The sequence below is a fragment of the Osmia bicornis genome, chromosome 15, assembly GCF_907164935.1.
Source record: "Osmia bicornis bicornis chromosome 15, iOsmBic2.1, whole genome shotgun sequence".
Lineage (NCBI taxonomy): Eukaryota > Metazoa > Arthropoda > Insecta > Hymenoptera > Megachilidae > Osmia > Osmia bicornis.
The window spans coordinates 914,793-934,676 of NC_060230.1; the positions used below are offsets into that span (position 1 = coordinate 914,793).

Genomic DNA, 19,884 nt, shown 5'->3' on the forward strand with positions numbered 1-19,884 from the left:
TTATCTATTTCGTACTTTCCAATAATTCTTCGACACAATTAGAAAACTCTATGTAGTAACATAGAAAAATAGGCAAAAATGAATTAAGAAAATTAATAGTCTCAAAATTGATAGACAGTTTTTACTAGACGCGAAAGCGCATCCTCTTCGCGCAAGGTCAATGCTAATGTCAATAGCCAAGGTTAAAAGCTGTTACAAAGAAAGGTTTAAACTTTCACTGGAAACGCGTGAGAAGTACAATTTCAACAGGTTTTTTGAGCAAGAAACGAAGATGTTATATTCGATTTATATTAATTTTATTTTTAATCAGTCTATCAAGATACATTTTTATTGTCAATGAAAAAAAATGATCATGTACCTCTGATATTCGTCTCGACTGAAACACGAAAAGTGAATGGAAAAAGCATTAAATTTTGTATCTGCCCTGATACCTATGCTTCCCTTTGTACGCTCTGAACATTCGGCCCTCTTTTCTTCGATGTCGACTGATTCTGACAAGTCCCGAATGCATTCGGATGTACGATTCGCGAAAGAATTGACACTTGGGTTACCTGAAGCGTTATTCGAATCGCTAGCCAACTGCGAACACAGCGATTTAGCTACCCAAGACCCTTATGCTTATCCTTTTCACTGTTCCATGTGGGTCCTGTACACAAGGCCTCCGCATTGGCGTAACGTGTCGAGAATACCAGGGTCTACACTAGTCTACAGGCTTGGCCTGTACAAGGGAGTCAAAGACCCGAAAAATTCTTATTTTAAAATACGAACCTGGGGTAGATTTTTCAATCTCAGAGTCGTATCTCATGCTACAGAGGTATTTTCATCGTTTTGCACGGATTTCACGAGAAAGGTACGATCCAATGGCGTACCAGGGCGGAGACTATCATCTACTTCCTACAGACTGACAAAAATATATTTCCAGTATATCCTACAAGCCATATTTCCTACAAGCTTTTTAGAGGCACCGAGTGAAAATTTGCAAATAAAGAAAAATAGAAGATCCTTTTCCCGGTACGAGAAACAGCCAAGTGTAGGTATATACACAAAGCTGGCGTAGCAGCTTGCGGTATGCTAAAAGGAAATCGCAAGAACATGTGAAAATTTGCAGCTCGAAAGCGTCGAGATATTTTCGCATGGTTATCGCGTGACCACCTGGCCAGATGCATTTAAAGATGCATTCAAACCAGACTTCTTTCATTTAAGGAGACGATCAATGATTCGATGCTCGAAATACGACCGCGCCTGCATCCCAACCTCCGAGCTTCGATTCCATCGACATCAATCGTGCCGAAGTACTCGATACGACGTCAAGGTGTACTTATCGCAAGAATCATTGTATCGTGCGCGAAACCATAACGAACTTTACGATTACTTACTCAGATTTCTATCGGATTCGAATGGACGAGGACCTAAATACTTTGCTAGAGAAAAATTTTTAATAAAATATACTTTTACACTACTTTTACATGTTCTCTCGGTTACGTGCGGAATAAAGCACATGGAATCCACGAAGCAACTATAATTCCATATAGAGTTCGGTAGAAGCATGTCATCGAATACAATAGAAGACTAATGACGTCATCGGCAACCGTACCATGGAAAGTGGTATATTCGTCGGAATGTCATGAATAACAAAGAATCGTAAAGTCATCGTATTTGTGCGGCCGTGTATTTAATCGTGTCTGTCGTTCGTGTCGATATTTCCAGAAGCCGTTCTCGCGAAATGGTTACACGCGCGAATTATCGAGACGAGGGGGAAAGAACAACAACGACGTATTTAAATAAACGGAGGAACGTTAAATAGAATGAAACGTCGCGATAAAAAAAAAAAAAAAAAAAATACATAATGGCGACAAAGGTTGAAATTGCATCAGGAAGCGTGATTCCTGTGTTTCATTGTATCCGGCCGCGTGCACGCCTTCCGCATGCAAGTTTATTCGGTTCGAACGGGAGGTTAGGTTCAAAGGTTAAAAGATCCTACGCTGCCGTGTGCGGTTTTAAAAAAAAACACGCACGAAGGAAGTGTACGCTGAAATAACACGATTTTTAAACCCTCCGATAGCCAGGGTCAACAGTGACCCAGACTTGTAAACTCATAAAGCTCGGATCGGTAAAGTTATAAAGAAAATTCTTCGAGAATAGTAAACGACGTCCACGAACCCCTCGCATAAATTATTTCACACGGCGTGTATTATGCAATCGACGGAACAAGGAAAACGGAAGACAGCGATGCAACGAAAATAAGAAGACCCCTTGTAATGATTAAACTCCGTACACGAGGCTGGTGGACTGGTTCTCCTTGACGATACGCACGCGTCATATTGCCGTTAGTAAAATCTGTCGATTCAGTTTTCTGAAAATCGTACTGTTTCCTCTTTCCAGATAGAACACGCGCGCACAATCGTCTCTTTCTTTCGAATCTTTTTTTCGCTGGATCCAAAGTCGATCCACCTGTGAACACAGCGGCGAATTCATTAGTGCAACCAACACGCTAGTATGCGTAACGAGCAACGAATGAATAGTAACCCGTGGTTGTTTTAACATGAAATATAAATATATTTGGGTGGTATTGTACAGTCAGTGATTCGTTCGTATATACAGAATTATGTACACGCCGAACACTATATATCCTCGAATACTCTGCGCGTAAACTCACACATGCATACGTTTGACACGAATCGGTCGACCCACACGTGTTTTCAAATGATCATCCATTCATTCGATTCTTGGATCCGCGACTCACACATCCTATCATTCTTTCTCTCTCTTTCTGGTTTTCTTATTTTTTTAATTTTTTTATTATCCAGTATTTAAGTTCGAACGGTATTTGGCGGTCGTTTACAATTTCAGTGTTGCGATTAATTAGGACGTTTGCCACCGGACAATTCCATTCTACGAGTACATTTTGGCGCTTGTCGCGAGTTTATTTATTTATTTATTTTTTTGTTCGTTTTCATTTTTAAAGTCAGCCTAAGCGGATTTTGATCATGTTACGTGTCTTCCTTTTGTTCGTTTCCTCTTTAATTAATTTTTTTTCTTTTTTTTGCATTTTGTTCACTCTTTGCTTTCTTTATTACTATTATAGAACTACGTTGTATTGAGTGTATGTGTGTTTTTCTTACGTTTTGCATTAATCCGCGTTTACAAACCACAACGAGGTATCGTTACTTTAGACTTCATGACTACAGTTTAGAGAATAAGCGTAGAAATGTATCACACTAGAGACTTGTACATTATCTTAAATGCGTAGGTATGTTCTTGTTATTTTTTTCCATTTTTTCATTTTTGTTTTTTTTTCGATAATACGAGTAGTAGTTGGTTAAGCTAGCTTCATCCCCCCCTCCCCCCAACGAAGTCCCGTGGTTGCTTTATGCTTTTATGAAACCGAAGAAAGATCTTGTTGCTTCTGGCCCGCCGACGGAGGAGGGAGCGGAGCCGATGCACGGCGTTGTTTTCGTTATATCACGAAAAAAGAAAAGGCAAAAAAACGAAGGGAAGAAAAAGAGAGAGACAGGGCCATGAAACGGCCTATTCTCCCTTTGCGTGCATGCGTTATGGAACACGCTCCCGCAGGCTCGCCAAACCCCTACCATAATGCCGCGTTCACATTGCTGTTCGCCAGCGAACTCGTCAGTAATCAAGGAACACTGTTCGCTCGGGAGGATGGTCTTGTCGCCGTGCAATTTAGACTTCCCTTAGTTAAGAAGAAGTATAAAAGAAGTGTCCCACCGTTCGCCTTATTTGTCCCTGTTCTTTGTGTGCAAGGGTAGAAGGTTTTAGGTTAGGTTCTCCTGGGGGTTCTTCCAAGGTAAATGATGGGAGGCTCCTCTTTCTACCTCTACCCTTAACTAAGAGAAGCTTACGCAGCATCCAAGTGTATATATCAAAAGGATCTATTCGTGAATCAGCAACGTGGACGCGGCATAACGAGAAAAAATAACGCACGCAACGACCAGTATCCTAACCCTTTCGCGGCCGCGCCCTGCTGCGCGATAATCGAAGAATTTTGTAAATTATTTGTATCTTACCGAGACTGACGCTTTTCAAAACGATTCGTAACCTGACGTGACTCATTTTAAAAATGACGCATGGGTGCGTTACGTTGGCGTTGAAAGGATTAGCAAAACGGGTCGTTAACAAACGCTGTACAGACGCGTATTTCTAACGATTGTAAAACTTGTTATATAAACGCAAACTATAAGAGAAAAGAATTGCTCGTTATTACTTTTCGTTCACCGGGATTGGCAACACGCTGCTCGTCGATGAAACCGGAAAGCTGCGACGTGACAGGACGGCACACCATCGCGTCACGGTGAACATCGACCACTCGATTTGTTTTTTCTGTTTGCGGTAAAAGAAAACGAAGAAAAACATCGGAGACGACCGGAACGCGGAACCGCATTCGCGAAACGCAATCGAAGGAGGAATCGAGCGACACGTGGCAACCACGACCACGCACAGGACTTTGCCTTCCGACGAATCGATCGTTTGCCAGCGTTTTGTATATCTCGACGAGAAAGAAACCACTATTTTTCCTCCTCCCCCCTTTTATTTTTCGTTCAACAATCGAGTCACGATTCGAGTTGCTCTACTTAATCTAAGACCGCCGAGTAAAGAAGGGAGATATACAAGGCAGTCTCTGGCAAAGTGTCGCACCGTCATCCCCGTCACTTCCCGGAACCCGGCGTACTCGAGCGAACCGATGACTCACCGACGCGAGAAAACTTAAAGTTTCTTAGATTTTTCCTTTTGATCCTCGTAAGATCGTTCTAATCAGATCATCGAGATTCTTGCGATGAAAATGATACTAAACCGTAAGTGCATTTCAGATATGTCCAAGGCTGCTCGGGGATTCCCCTTCTCCGTGTCTATTCCCCTCGTGTAGGTTGTGGTCCGGGCACGATGTCGAGTTACAGACGAGGACAGGCTGTGTATCCCTATACCCCGTCTGCCTCGCCTAAGCCACAACCTACACGAGGGTAATGGACACGTAGTAGGAGTAGCCCGAAGCGGGCTTGGATATCTCTGGTGTATTTGAACGATTTCAAGTTAAATGACAAAACAATGCGTAATTCTGTAAAGGCTGTTATCTTACTCGCTCTCGGTGTCCTTTCTCATCCCCATCGCGGCCGAGAGCCGAGCGAGTTCCGATCAGATAATGCTGGTCAATTCCTGGAACATCTGCCTTGCCTGCAAAACTGTCGCGGCCCGATCTTGTGCCCGCGACACTTTTGCGAGAGGATCGTGAGAGGAAAAACATTTAGCAGAAAAGAGATAGGACCGGGTGAAAAATAGGCAACTAAGAGAGAAATGTCGGTGGAGGTTGTCAAACGGTAGAGGCATACGGCGTGGTGTGTATCGATTGGCCGGAGAGGCAGGAAGGCCTCGGCTCGTTCCAGGGGCGTATTCAGTTGTCCCGTTTCGTGCTCGACTTTTGCGGTGGTAATTTTTGCCAGCTTGTCGCGAGGAAAGGATCGATCGTCGAGAGAGAGTTCGTCGAAGCGGAGATGGCAGGCCGAGGGCGTGGTCCATCGTTTCAAATCGTTCGGACTATCCATAGAACGGTATAAACCTATGATATCCCGAATGTTCGATGACACATGGATGTCTCTCCTCTTTTACAACCGCGTGCTGATTTCCGCAATCGAGCCCCTACCGCTCTCTCTTTCCCTCGTGCGCCCCCACTTTCTATCTCGCACCCTCGAGTTTTAACTATCGCAAGATCGAAAATCCCCGCGCTCCACGTGATTTTTTATCCGACGCACTTTACCGGTTGTACAAAACCGAACTAAGATTCTGCCTAACGTGGTGCGAGCGATTGAACAGATTGTAAATCTGAAGAAAAAAGAACGAAGAAACTAAGGAAGAAGAAGAAGAAGAAGAAGAAGAGAAGAAAGGAAGAATAGTCTGGCCGATGCGGCGTTCAAAAAGACTCGGGTAACTCGAAGCAAAATACCAGGGGTAAAGAACTGCTTCTCACTGGGCATCGAGCAAACCCGGGCATAAACCGGCTGTGCGACGAAGCGCGTACAAAGAATAGCGTAAAATAGAGTACGTTATATTTACCGAATCAGCCGGTGCGTACAATTCGTGCGTCAGAGGTAGACGGTCATTGTTAGGTACACGTCGCGCTGCTTTCTTAGGCGCTTTTCATTCGTCCCTCTTTCCCAACCGCTCGGCCCGCGGAGAAAGAGAGAAAGAGATCGTCGATCGAGAGGGTAAACGATTTAAGAAAAAATTCGCGTACGGCCTTAGGGAGGTGGTTCCACCCACGGTGCACATTGTAATTCGGGTTCTTAGCTGGAAGCAGAGGGATCATGGATCAAAAATGGGCTTCACGGGTCGCTTTATATAGCAGCCGGTACTTTCCGGCACAACTACCTGCTGCCAGGGCTGTCACTCTCTCGCTCGTTCCTCCCTTCGCAAGCATTAGCAACAACCACGTACCTGCCCGGCTCGCTCGCTCGACCGCCTGCCCGTCCGTCCGACCGTCTATCTAAACTCCGTCGTCGTCGCCGCCGTCCTCATCGCCGTTTCTGCCCCAGTGTTCCTGGACCGGGTGTTCGGAGGGGTCCCGAGTTCCAGAGAAAAAGCCTTGGGTATATCTTTACGAGCTGAGCCATAAAAGCCGTAGGAGTTCTCGTCCGTTTCTCGATTAACTCTCTCGTGGGGTATGGATCGTGGTTCGACCGGCTACGATCCTTATTGTCGTGTATATTCTTCGAGCCCGTATAATACATGAACGAAGAAACTACCGTCCTTCGAAACACCCAGCCGTCGCGTCTTTAAACTTCGAGCCGAAAAGGAGCGTGAAAAGCTTTCGACAGTGGTTCGTATCCCGGGCTGTTACCGCTGTTCGAAAATTCTCCTTTCTCCCTCGTCCCGGCTCGATCACCTTTCGACCACCAAAAATTAAGTATATCCCCCTTTCGAACTTGTCTTCTTCGTGTCCTTTCGCCGTGTCTACCTTCGACCGATCTCCTCGCTTATCCGAAGGCATCTCCGTCCGCGAGAGCAACGAGAGAAAGATCTCCCCTTGTCGTTCGGTACACGTCGCGGCCTCGACAACCCCTTCTCATCTCTCTTTTTCTTCACCGACCCACACTACCGTACTTCTCTCGTTGTTCGCCGACGGAAAGAAACGTTCTTCTCTTTTTTTTTTCTTCCTTTCCTCCGATAAATCCTATCGCGATAAACGACGAGTTAACGTTACCGGGCTGGATCGATACGCTCCACACGTTGTCCTTCTCTAACTCACTCGCGTGCGCATCTTGCACCGCTCGCTCGCGAAGCGCGAATAGTTTTCATTTAGGAATGCGCTACACTGCGCGTTTCTTTCTTTCTTTCTCTCATTCTCTCTCGCGTCCCTTTCTTTTTCCTTTTTTTTTTGCTCGCAATGCACACACGTTACACTCTTTTCGATCGATCGTTATCTATATCTCTGTTGCTCTTTTTCCCCCGCGCGATTCGCACCAACTTGCGACGACGCGATCGCACCGCGTTCGTTAATAATAATAATAATATTAATGATAATAATAATAATATTAATAATAATAATAATAATAATAATATTAATTACACAGGATTAGGCTTTGTATTTCAGTCGAAGTAGTGAGGGCGCTAGCTCGTTTAAATATATTAATAATTTGAGGCAGTTTACGTCATTTGTTTAAGGCCGAGTTAATTAGTAGTGAACTATCAAGGTGTCGCGTGCACGCGACGCGCGTGTACGCGTCATACTTCCAGGCTGATTCACGCTGAACGGGCAACTGAGCAACGTCTCCCGAAAATCTTGGGAATTTATAGTTTCACAGGGAAAGCTCTAGATCTGTTGTCCGGAGGGACAGATTTTCTCTGTCTCTCTCGTTCAAAGTGGCATACTTTGTGCTCTTTCTATGTACATACATGCATTTTATTCTCTGGTTCTCTATCTTTTCTCCTAGCTGCCCGTCGAACGTGAATCGCTCTTTCATTCGGTGCGCGTCTACTGTGTACGCACAAAAGTACATACGTTCGTATAGTGGAGGGCGAGGCACGTTCGAGCACAGATTCTCCATCTTTCTCCATTTTTTTCTTTCTTTCATTTAACCCCTTATAAGTACCGTGGCTTAGAAATAACAGGTGTACAAATTAATTTGGTGCTTCTAGAATTACGCTTCCTTAATCGCTATTTTAAATTTGAATATTTTCCCGCGTTCTCGTGTATTCCTTACATCGAAGAATACTTTTCAGTAGAGAACTTCGTCGGGGTCAAATCTGACCTCGCCATGGTACTTAAGGGTTAAACGCCATGCAGACGTAGGTATCTCGAGAATAAGCTTGTGACCGTATATATTTGTATACGTATAGTTCGTTACACGCGACGTAGGACAAAATATTTGATGCCAGACTTATTTTTTTCTTCTTCGTACCCGCTTATGGAGGAAGCACGTTTTCTTTTTCTTATTACAGAGTAAATATATGCCTTGCTCTCGCCGACTACAACGATAAACAATAGACTTTTGCGGACGAACGGCGGATGGGTAGAAAAGAAGAAGGATAAGAAACGAGGAAAGAGAAAATGATCGCTTCGGTATACGAATGCATTCATTGAATGCAATGTTAAATAATAGAAAAAAAAAAAAGGAAAACAGAGGCGACCGGAACGATCGTACGTACCGTGTTATTTTCCTTCGCAGTGCACGCGTGTCGCCTTGATGCGTTTACATGTAACGACCGTCAGGACGTTACATACGTGTCGTTGCAACTTTTTCTTCTTTTTTTTTTAGAAATATATCCTGCACCGAGAGACATTCTAAACTGTAACGACAGGATGGCGGAATAAAGACAAAATATTTGTCGAATATAAGTGAACTTCTGTGAGAAGGATCGAGACAGACGAGGAAAAAACAGCGCACGTGTTTCTAGTAACCAAGGCATACGCAAAGTGACCAGACGCAAATACTGATTTATTCAGTACAGTACAGATTTGAAGAAAAACAACTCTAAACGCACAAACAGCCGGATATTAACACATTCATTGACGTAATATTACGTCTTTCGCAATGTTTATTGTTCTATGTCTGAAATTTATAACTTCTTTAGTTTGCATTCTTAATGGATATATTTACTAGAATTTCAAACAGGTTTTAGTTGTAAAAATGAAAACAGGAATTTTCTACTAGATATAAATATATGTCTATTTTTTTTATATACTTTCTTTGATAAAAATATACTAAATTCGCCTTTGAAAAATCTGGTCAGTTTAAGTATACGCTTACATTACCGACCGTAAAGCGCTACTATCGCGTTATCTCCCCTTATAGAAGATGCGCGCCGCATGGAAAGTCGTCCCTGTTCCCTTACGTAACACCCTAAGGTTTTTTCAGATAGTAACAACGATAAACTCGTGCGTGTTCGATGAAAAGATGAACGTGGGTATATCTAATGTAAATGCAAGATGTAATGCCGGTATGGAAAAAGAAAAAAGCTCTATCTCTAACGTTCATCGATATATGTATAGAGAATAAAAAAATAACGGCAGACCATAAAAAGACTGACCTTAATGCTGTGGATTGAAATAAATAAAATTTTCCAAATTTTATTGCCTAATTTCAGTCGAAGCGTTTCTCTCAGGTCGGGGTCATAATTGACCTGGAGTCCGTTGTTCGACGATTTACAATGGTAACCGGGTTAATCTTGACCCAGACCTGCGAAACGGTGCATAGACTAAAATTAGACGGTAAAATTTCCAAAGGAACAGTTTAAAGTGCGTCATTCGCGTACGGGCTAAAAAAGTGTAACGCGAGGTCCGGCTGCTTTGGCACAGGAACGTTTTTCAATAGGAAACGCTAAAGCAAATTTTGCCGAGACATTTTCCATGACGCAATCGGTGGAAGAGAAGAGGAATTTTGGCGTCAGTTTTTCGATATACATATACGCGAGACGAAAAATTTCAAGCTTAGCTCCGATCGTATCGGAAGGCTGCTTGACATTCGACCGCCTCGTCGCCGACTCGACGTCTACAATGCCCGCTGAGTTTCGTTCGCTAGCGAGTCCCTTTTCTTTCGACACACACCGACAATCGAATTCTATGAGCGTACCCTTTGCATAGTAAGCGGTTCAACATCTACCGGGGAATATACGACGACGAATCGGAGAAGACGGGAAGAGGTTGTGTACGTACGTATCTGATGGCAGATTACGAGGAAGCCGAAGAAAAAGACTGCTATGTACAAAGGTCGTCTTCCAAAAATCGAACGATTCATTTTCTCAAGGCAAAATTTCTGCAACGTAGACTTTGGCACGTTGTGTTGCATTGAAAGTTTTGTAGAAAATTGAAATAAAGAACTGTACCGTTTAATTCATTCGTTTTAACTTCACCCAACTACTGATTCCTAGCGAAGGAGAAGACGTAAATACGATTCGTTTGCGAAAAGCAGGCACGACGAGTTAAATAGTGGTAAATTGAAAACGCGCCGGTATATTTTTGCGTGCACATACAGAGACGTGGAACACTCGTCGACGATACTGTATTTAAGCCCGGCTATCCGTTTTGCTTCCCTCCGCTTTGGCGCTAAGAGGTCCGTTCTCTTTGAACGAGCAAAAACAGCAGGGCGGAAATGCTCCTCAGCTGAGAGATGGTCGCGGCAAAGAGGGTGAGAGTGGCAGGAACGAGGCTGCTGCTTTTCGACCGGGGTCTCCCGTGCACCCGATGAATCGAGGAACGGCAGGGCCTCGGGTACACTTACGGGCATGGTAGCCGTCTCTCGGCAGAAAGGCCGCGGAGGGGAGCGAATCCCACCACTCTCGTTTCTCCAACAATTATTATTCATTACGGCTGATTTACACGAGACGAATGACGAAAATCAGAATTCCACACGTGTGATTTAACCGTTCGAAGAAAGATATGTAATTCGAAAGTGGAATGACGAGGAATGGAAAAATAACGTTCTACGACCGTTCGAATTGTCTTCTTTGTTCGCAGAAACGTAGAGAGGAAGAAAGAAAACCGACAAACGAACCAGTGAAACCTTTTCAAAGACAGCGATAACGTTTCTGCTTGCGACGCTTCCTAATTACCTAATGTCGACGTCACATTATATAACGAGTTCGACGGGGGTTTCAACGAGCCGCAATAATGCCATCCTTCCTTCCACGTCAAATAAATATCTATCAGTGGATGAAGTTTAACCCTCTACCGTACGGACAATCCGTAACTACTTGAAAACGTATTTGTTATCGACCGGTTGGAAGGTACGATTGCGCCTTGGGTGTGCGTATGAGGGCATCAGGCATCGATGCGTGTCGTGTGAAACGCAGTACGCGTTAGAAATATACCCCACCCGGTTTTCTTTGCCGCTGTCGCGCTATTTCTTTTTCTCTATGGCGTTACACGAATCTATTCGGACGTCATCAAACTACGCGGTGAGATTTTCCTGCGAAGATACGAACGCGTAATGCTGGCGGATGGTCTCTTCAGCCCCCTTTTCTAGGAAATGGAGGCGTCGTTAACCGAGTTACCCGCGAAGATATTTAACAAATTTCCCGAAAAAATTCTCCCTCTGGCTTGGGTTTTTAACTTTCCTAAGGGCTACAGGTGAAATTGTAGGAGTGGTAGGTTCGCATTAGCGGCTGTTTGTCTAACGTCCCGTCCACATGGTCGTCAGTGTTTTTGGAGTACAAGTCGATGCATCCCTCCTCCCCTGACTTACGAACCGTCTCTCAGTTTCGTCTCTACCGATCCCCATCTTGACCGCGCCCCCTTCTCGTCTGGTCTGGTCGTATCTCTCCCGTTCCCTTCGTCCCGTAACCGCCCAGATCCGTCCCGTCCCGTCCCGTCCCGTCCCGTCCCGTCCCGGTCGTCCCGACCCGTCTCGTTTCGCTTCGCCTCGCCTCGCTTCGTCTCGCTTCGCCACGGCTCGCCCGTACCGCCGGTGCGGTCGTGCGGTCACGTTGATCGATCGTTACCGTGTAACGAAATACGGTCCCCGTCCGTTTCTCCTTGAGCGCGCTCTTTGAAAAGGGCGCAGGACAAAAAAGAAGAAATCCTGCCCAGCTCTGCGGACCACGGCTTTCTAGAGATGTTCCGCGAGACCGAAAGAGAAAGAGAAAGAGCGGCGGCGAAGAGGAACGTGGCCGAGTGAGATAGAGGGTTTACGAATAGGGCGAGAAGGAGCAATTTCGTTGGAACAGGACAACTGCGCGATCGTTGCGACGCAGTTACCCTCATTTCCTGTATGTGCACGCTAAAACTAAGAATCGAAAAAAAAAGGGAACGTACGCTTCCTCTTTGTTTGGCAAAGTTGTTACGTTGAATAAAGTTTTCGTTAGATATCGTCGGACTTTGGCACTTGCGATTACTATGATTGTCAATTAGGTTTCAATGGGATCGTAACTGAAAGGTGGTTGGTTATGTAAATAGGCACTAGCTAAGCGATGACACCGGGTGTCCGGAGATCTCGGGTCAAAAATTGCACCCTGATCTATATAAAATACGAAATTACAGTCTATGTCAACTTCTGAATAAACCATTTGGCAAAAAATCGTATCCTTTCTTACTCCGATTCCCTCGCGGCGTGTATTCGACTACGTAATCCCTAACAGGTAAAAAAGCGTCGAAACTATTCCTCATAGGAATTTTACCAGCTAATCGCGTAAATCTTTAAAAAACTTGTGTCTAATACTATACACCGGTGATGTGTCTCGTTAAGTCTTCGTCTGTGGTACAGATCGAAGGTCCTAAAAATACTATTGTCGAGTAGTGTTTGCGATCCGTCGGTAGTCGAACGGATGGAGAAAAAGATGGAAAAAGGCTGACACACGCAAGTTTCGAAAGACGAGAAAAAAGAATTAGGGATTGCTTTTCCGTCGAAGAAAGGCATCCCTCAAGTTTCAGGAATTCAAGCAGAGAAAATATTGTCCGGTTAAAAATAAGTCGTTAATACGGGCCTAAGTAAATGGATTTTTATACCTGAGTAGCACGTATCGCAGGTGGATGGAATAGCTCGATGCGTACGGACGCGACCATTTTCAGTTGTCTCGATCCCTCCATCTGTCCCTGGATTTCAACGCTCTGTGTGTATGTATGTAGCGTGTACTCTCGTTCGTGTGTTTATTCTGCGGCTTTCTGCCGGTCCGTTCGGCCACCCGCACACTGCCAACAAGCGAACACGGCACGTACGATCGTTCCGTCGACGATACGTACATATATACGGTATACGTATGTATATATGTACATACATATCTCAACGTATATAGCGCATACACGTATGTAGGTATATACCGCAGAGAGAGATGTATCCCGTGTGTACCAGCGGACCAAACCCGTATGCTTTTTAACGACTGGGAAAGATAAGTCGTACAATAGGGAAGGAGGCACAGCTTTGCAGCCGGATTACGTGAATAAATGAATGCTGGCAACGGGGTCGGTCTCGAGCGGGTTAGTGGTCACCTAACTCTGCGGTAAAAGCGCATGATAACCGGGCGTTTCGTAAAAACTAGCCGTCTGAAGGGCGTGCAACGAGGTTGCATGATGCCTGTGTATCGTACTCGCGTATACGCTGGATACGCTGCCGGAAGAAACACCACTGGAAGCACCGATGGACGTGGAAGAGGAGGAGGAAGATGAGGAAGCCTGTTGCCCGACGTGCGAGGCCGCTCGCGATAGCAACGTCGCCGACGGTCGTCTGTACGGATGATGAGCAACTGCCGAGGCCGTCGCTGCCCGTAAATGACCCGTCGAGCTCGAGCTCGTCGCGTTATACGTATGTTGATAACTCTGCCGCAAAATGCCGGAGATCGACGTGACCGCCGGCGTAGCCGACGAGGAGGAACTTCTGTCACTTTGGTGAGGTTGATGATGTAGTTGATGAGTAGTTCGATGCTGCTGCTGCTGCTGCTGCTGCTGCGGTTGCGGTTGTTGTTGCTGTTGCGGCGGCGGCGGCGGCTGCTGCTGCTGCTGCCGATGCTGATGATTGTGTGCGCGCATCGCGCGGAAGTAATGTTGATAAATACCTGATATGACTGCTTTCTCGTCGGCAGAGATCAATTCGGTGCCGGAAGTAGTTGGCGTTACCGTACCCTGCTGCTGTTGTTGTTGACCGTGATGCGGAGCGTGAACATGAGGTCGATGATGATGATGATGAGGATGTGTTTGTTGTGGCTGTTGTGGTTGTTGTTGTTGGTGGTGTTGGCGTCTTTGTTGCTGTTGTTGTTGTTGCTGGGAGAGAGTGGCAGCGGCGTTGAGAGCGGCACGATAGGAGGCCGCCATGGCTGCGGACATTTGACCGGCAGTAGGCACGAGATTCGAGCCGGAATCGGCCGTTGCCACCACTGCCGCGGTCGCTGATAACACGGCCGCGGCGGAAGTCGAAGACACGGTCGAGGTAGAAACGGAGGCGACCGAGGAAGACGGTGCCACCGACGACGTGGAGGAAACGGCCGCGACAGCGGAAGCGGCAGTGGCAACGACTACGGCAGCCGACGCGCTCCTCCTGCTGGTCCGTCGAGAGGAAGTGATAGGCGTGTTTGTCGGGGGTGGTAAATTGTTGACGAAAGGACTTCTCCTTTCACGTTCGGCGCGTCGATAGTAGCACGGATGGATCATCAGAAGGGGTTCTCCGCCACCGGGCGGTGGTTTTGCCTGGCTAGGTAGCTCGTACTCGACGCTGCAGTCCACGTGGAGCGGTTGCGAGTAATCTTTGTAGTCCTTGTAGGTGGTGACAGCAACAGCAGCGGCCGCTGCGGCTGCTGTCGCGGCCGCGACAGCTGCAGCGGTCGCGGTGGTGGATGCGTTCGTGTTCGTGTTCGCGGTCGAGCTAGAACCGACGGAGGTGGTGTCTAGGATGCCGGTCGATGCGGCCGGCAAGACTGTCTGCGGACCGATCCCGGTTGGCCCGGTTCCCGGTCCCGTCACACCAGCCGGGTTAGGCGTGCCGGTGGACCCGCCGGCTATTCCATGATGGTGATGATGATGGTGATGATGATGATGGTGGTGATGGTGATGACCGTGTCCATGTATAGCGGCACCTACCACCACTTCCTTTTCGTAACAGGCGGCGGCCATGTTGGAAACCTCCTACTATCCAGGCTTCCGCCGCCGAACCGTCCCTTCTTGTGCGCCCGCTGACGAACAACCCACCTCGAACGCTAGGCTTTCATTTCGTGGGATCCTCGCGATTATTCTCCCTAATAACGATCCGCACTCCGTCTCACCCAGCGTAAAGACTGCGAAACTTTCTCAGCTGGCCGGAGACGCGTGTTCGCGATCCTCCGGCAATTTCCTTTTTTCACCGCAACTCGACTACCCTCTCTGTCGTTGCTTCCTTTTCTTCTTTCTCTCTCTCTCCCTCTCGATCGTTTCTCTTTCGTTACGTTTCGTTTTCTAATCGTGTCAGGGATGCGGATGTATCAGTAGCACTTGCGCTTCTCGCTGTCACGAACGCATCTTCGAACTAGACAGAAAAGAACGATACGATTCATCGCTGCGAGAGGGTCGCCTTATCCAAGGGTTGGACCAAGCAGGTATATCCAACACCGAGGAAAGCCCTCGAGGCGGAAGCCCCCAATGTACACGAGTAAAGAAGCGTTATCGCATATTTCGAGAGAGGGAAGGAAAAAAGGTCGTAGTTAAACGCTTACAACGAGTACGAATACGACGATCAATCCTGGCTGATTCGAAACCGGCTTTCTTGCAACATCGATCTGTTCCGTATGATTCTCCGTTCTGACTTCCCTTTCCTTTGTCGTTTCTATCTCGATCTCTCAGCTTCTCTACTGACACGTATTTTTTCCTCCCTCTTCCCTCGAATCTCGAGCGCACGTAGTAATCCACTTCACTCAGTCACAAACCCCATCGAACGTTGTTACCCCGACGGCTATATCCGTGCATCGCATTCGCGTTCAACCTTCGTACGCCAGGATGTTCCTTGTCAATTTCCGCTTGACGAAGCTTTTTCGTGAATGACCCGACGACACCGTGAGAACGGATATTCAACGTTGTATCAGAGAACAAGGAATGGGCTCCGATGTTCTCTAGCTGGGCGTAACGTTCGTTCCTCTCTGTATCTGCAAGCCTGTATTATCGTACACGCCCGATGTCGTTTCGCGTTTATATCATCGGGTTACATTTGCCCTATTTTATTCCAATTATTTGTCCCTTTTACACACACCACACACAGCGACACAAAGGAATATTCGACGAGAACATGTTCAGGCTTCTTCAAGGGGGTACGCCATTGCTGCGCGTGTGTCAACTCGTCCGGCGTATCGGTTACGCGTACTCACGCGAGACTGCGCCTATGAGCACTAATACATGCGCCGTACGCGTATATATGCACGTTAAATGCACCGTACTATACGTAACTCGATCGTCCCGTATAGACTGCCGAGCTGCGACTGAAAGCCAAGTTCCTGTCGAACCCTCGTGTCTGCTCTCGACATTTTGCAACGCCCTCTTCCTCACCCTATTTCTTTCTTCCACTCCCCGCTGCTTCCGCCACAGCGTGGTCGATTCCGTAAATTAATGGCTGGTATCTATGAAATGCAACCGTCGTCAGGTTAGCCAACTTAAATCAGAGGTCCAGCTTTCATCGAGCGACAATTTTCGGTGGTAATTCAGGAAATTTGTTTCTACGTTCTTAGGAACGTGAAAAATTTTAATTTTCAATTGAATATTATATAAACATAATGCCCAGTAGTTCACTTCACTTCACTTCACTCAACTTCACTTCACGTTTCCCTCTATCGAGGGTGGCGTAATCTAGGGACTTGGATCTGTCCCTTTTTGCCCAACGAAAAGTTATCGGCCACGCGCATTATCGCGCCATTTTCAATTACATTATTTATGCTATATGCTTCTGTACTTTTAAATCTCACACTCTTACATCCCCCTTTTAGTCGCCTCTTACGACAGGCAGGGAATACCGTGGCCGTATTCTAAACCCCCCGAGCCACAGGGGGTCGCTGCTCGGCAGTTATTTCGCGTTTTGGGTATATGGGTACTTTTTACCTATTCCTGATTTTTTATAGTCTGTGACTGTAGATTTCGTACAGTGTTCTTATTTATCTTATGTAGATAAGGTAAATTACCTACTGTATCTACGTAGTAAATTTCTCGAAGAGGTCACTAGTGCATTAAACAATGCAATAGCCTAAAACTTTTCATTTCTAAATCCTTGCACTTGAAATATATTCTTTGTGCTGTTTCATCTTTTGAATAAAGGTAAATAGTTCAAAATTTCATATTTTCAAACCATCCCCAAGTCTCATTTAAATAGAAGAAATGTTTGCGAATAACTAAAGTTTTATATAATAGGTGATTTAAATTTCCAATGAGGAAATTCCTAAAGTTCTATGAATCATACACCGGAGGTGGAAACGATGGAAAAAAAACATGATTAGATAGTACCGTAGAGTGTGAAGAATGACGTATACAATCTGTATACAATCATCCGGTGATAGTGGTGGTAAAGGAGTGTGAAGAAGCGTCGACGTGGCAGCCAATAACGGTACACCACATGTAACGTTCTACGTTTCAGCCAGTCACATCGTAAGCCGGAGTACGCTGCAATTCTAGGTTGTTCTTTCGCCGGTGAAATGTTGCAGCCCGTCAGTTGGATTACATCAGCCAGTGAGCGCCTAAAGAGATTTCCTTCTGGGTAGTGTTATGTTTCGTATCAGTCGTTATTCGGCGTCTCAAGGAATGAGAACAGCGGCTAAATATCGGACAGTGACTTTATAAAACAAGTGATAATAGGAAATCTATTGCATGGCAGATTATGAGCGTACTGAAAAGCGTTATCATCACTCTGCCTAAGGGCATGTCAAAAGTACCTGGCGTTATTTCGATTAACGACTTACCAAAAACCGTGCCGAAATTCAATTTTACATCTGCTTTGAATGATAAATTGAAGATGGAACCGAAGAAGATGATTAAGCACGATGAAATTCAGGATGTTTGTGTCCGTGGAAAGAAACGACGGCTGGACCATCTAACCTGGGAAGAAAAATTGCAAAGAAAGTATGTTTACAGTGGACGACTGATGTAATGAAACGGTACCTTGTCATAGGGTTGAATTAACGTCACGTTTCTTTTGTAGGAAATTAAAAAACAGGGTAGCGGCTCAAACGTCTCGGGACCGGAAGAAAGCTAAACTCGACGAGTTGGAAGACACTGTTAGGACCTTAAGGGAACAAAATGAATTGTTATCACAGGAATGTGCTATGCTGAGGTCGCAGAACGAGTTGTTGGTCACTGAAACAAAAAGGATAAGGAAGGAGAAAGAAGGAAAAAAATCGGAAGAATTCGTTTGCTCCATGTGCCAGAGTCGTGTCGGCTGTGCTGTATCCTCGCTGGGATCTGCAGTATCCCCCTCTCACCCTCTGCAGCAGGGTGGAACAACACAGCTGGCACCGTCACTGACGCTAACCCCAGGAGCAGCAATTCTTCTGAAGATACTGACCATCTACCTCCTCTTGAAGAACTGTTTGGCGACCTCCAAGGAGACGATTACATCGAACGACTTGAAGAACTTGCAGAAAGTCTTCTGCGAGAAGTTACCGCCGAAGTGGAAGCAAATTCTAATAGAACAAATGAACAAGTGAGTATTTCAATGAAACAAATTTGTTTAGGAAAACGTATTAATCTAATTTGTCTGCATTATAGGAATGAATGAATTGTTTGAAAGAACAAGATACTATGATCCTTCAAAATCATTGTTTCGCACGCTGAAATAGAATCTTTGCTTACCATTGAATATTTCATTCATTTCTGAATTAATAATTCTTCATTTACAACTCAGACTTCCTTTTGTTAATGGCATGATGATTGTGTCTTGCGTAGGTGTCAGTCAAGGAAGATACCGGTGAGAAACGTGACAATTCAAAAGGAATGGTGGGGCAGGCATCAAAAGATGTGGAAGCCAGTAGAACCTGTAGAAGCCTAACTACGCATCAATCATGGCATCCTGTTTCTAGCACAGACAGCGCACATTTTACTACAAACATAACGGCACCAGTACCGGTGAAATCAGAAGTCGAAGTTAAACAGGAACTTGATACGCATGATTTGGACACAATTTATGGCACCTACGACGAAGCCACAAATTCTGTAACAATTATTTATCCCGGAGACGAAAGTAACGTGAGCATTCAAGAGTGCGTTCAAGAAGTAGTCACGGACGGTGTTAATTCGGTGGAGGTTTCGTCGCATCTGCCACCAAATCGTTATTCCAATCAGTTGTCGCCGTCTTACACAAGCATGGATTCAATGTCTCCGTCAAGTATACATTCCGAAGATATGGACACTAGTGTTGCGGTGGATACTAGTGTCGCATTAGATTCTAACGCATCCGACTGCGGCTACGAATCGCATGGCTCTCCAAATCCCGATACGCGTAATGAAAAATCAAACTTAAACTTAACAGATCTCTGGCACGAAAGTTTTACAGAATTATTTCCTACGTTAGCTTGACAGTAGAAGTAAGGAAGATATATTGTGTCTGTGATAATGCGTAACCATGATACGAGACGTACTTCGAGCGTCGTTTGATTTCCGGTTTTATTCATTCTGAGCTTATTTTAAGATGAGCAGTATAGCACTAATCGTGATGAAGTACTACTCACGAATTTTTTTACGAGCTGGTAGCACGTGTTATGTGTACAATTGTATACGTATTTTTATATACGCATTTCTATACTTAAATTTCTTTTAAAAAATAATTCTCACTATTTATAAACAATTTTTTTAAACGCATGATTCGAATAGTGGAATGTTAATGTATATAATATGTATTAAATGTTTATCAGAAACAAACAGAGGACTGCTGTGCGATGCAACAGTATGCCAAATAAATGATATGTCTAAGACGATAACCTTTCTATTTATTTTTATGTTCCTCTCTG

General features: G+C 45.3%; 2 protein-coding genes across 2 annotated transcripts; one reads left to right on the plus strand and one right to left on the minus strand.

Moving 5' to 3' along the window:
• Nucleotides 1-2,532: 2,532 nt before the first annotated feature.
• On the minus strand, nucleotides 2,533-17,188 carry LOC114872904 (centrosomal and chromosomal factor-like). Its single transcript, XM_029180651.2, has 2 exons — nucleotides 15,622-17,188; nucleotides 2,533-15,434 (listed from the first exon to the last, which is right to left on the minus strand). The coding sequence occupies exon 2, from the start codon at nucleotides 15,044-15,046 to the stop codon at nucleotides 13,433-13,435; it is 1,614 nt and encodes a 537-aa protein (XP_029036484.1). The 5' UTR covers nucleotides 15,047-15,434; nucleotides 15,622-17,188; the 3' UTR covers nucleotides 2,533-13,432.
• Nucleotides 17,189-17,526: 338 nt separating this feature from the next.
• Nucleotides 17,527-19,851, plus strand: LOC114872906. Its single transcript, XM_029180652.2, is given in 4 exon segments — nucleotides 17,527-18,001; nucleotides 18,081-18,390; nucleotides 18,393-18,581; nucleotides 18,824-19,851. Coding segments are annotated over 4 exon segments (1,371 nt in total). The 5' UTR covers nucleotides 17,527-17,759; the 3' UTR covers nucleotides 19,454-19,851.
• The last annotated feature ends 33 nt before the right edge of the window (nucleotides 19,852-19,884 follow it).

Coding starts and splice junctions, on each gene's coding strand:
- LOC114872904 (XM_029180651.2), bottom strand. CDS start 15,046: ATGGCCGCCGCCTGTTACGAAAAGGAAGTGGTGGTAGGTGCCGCTATA.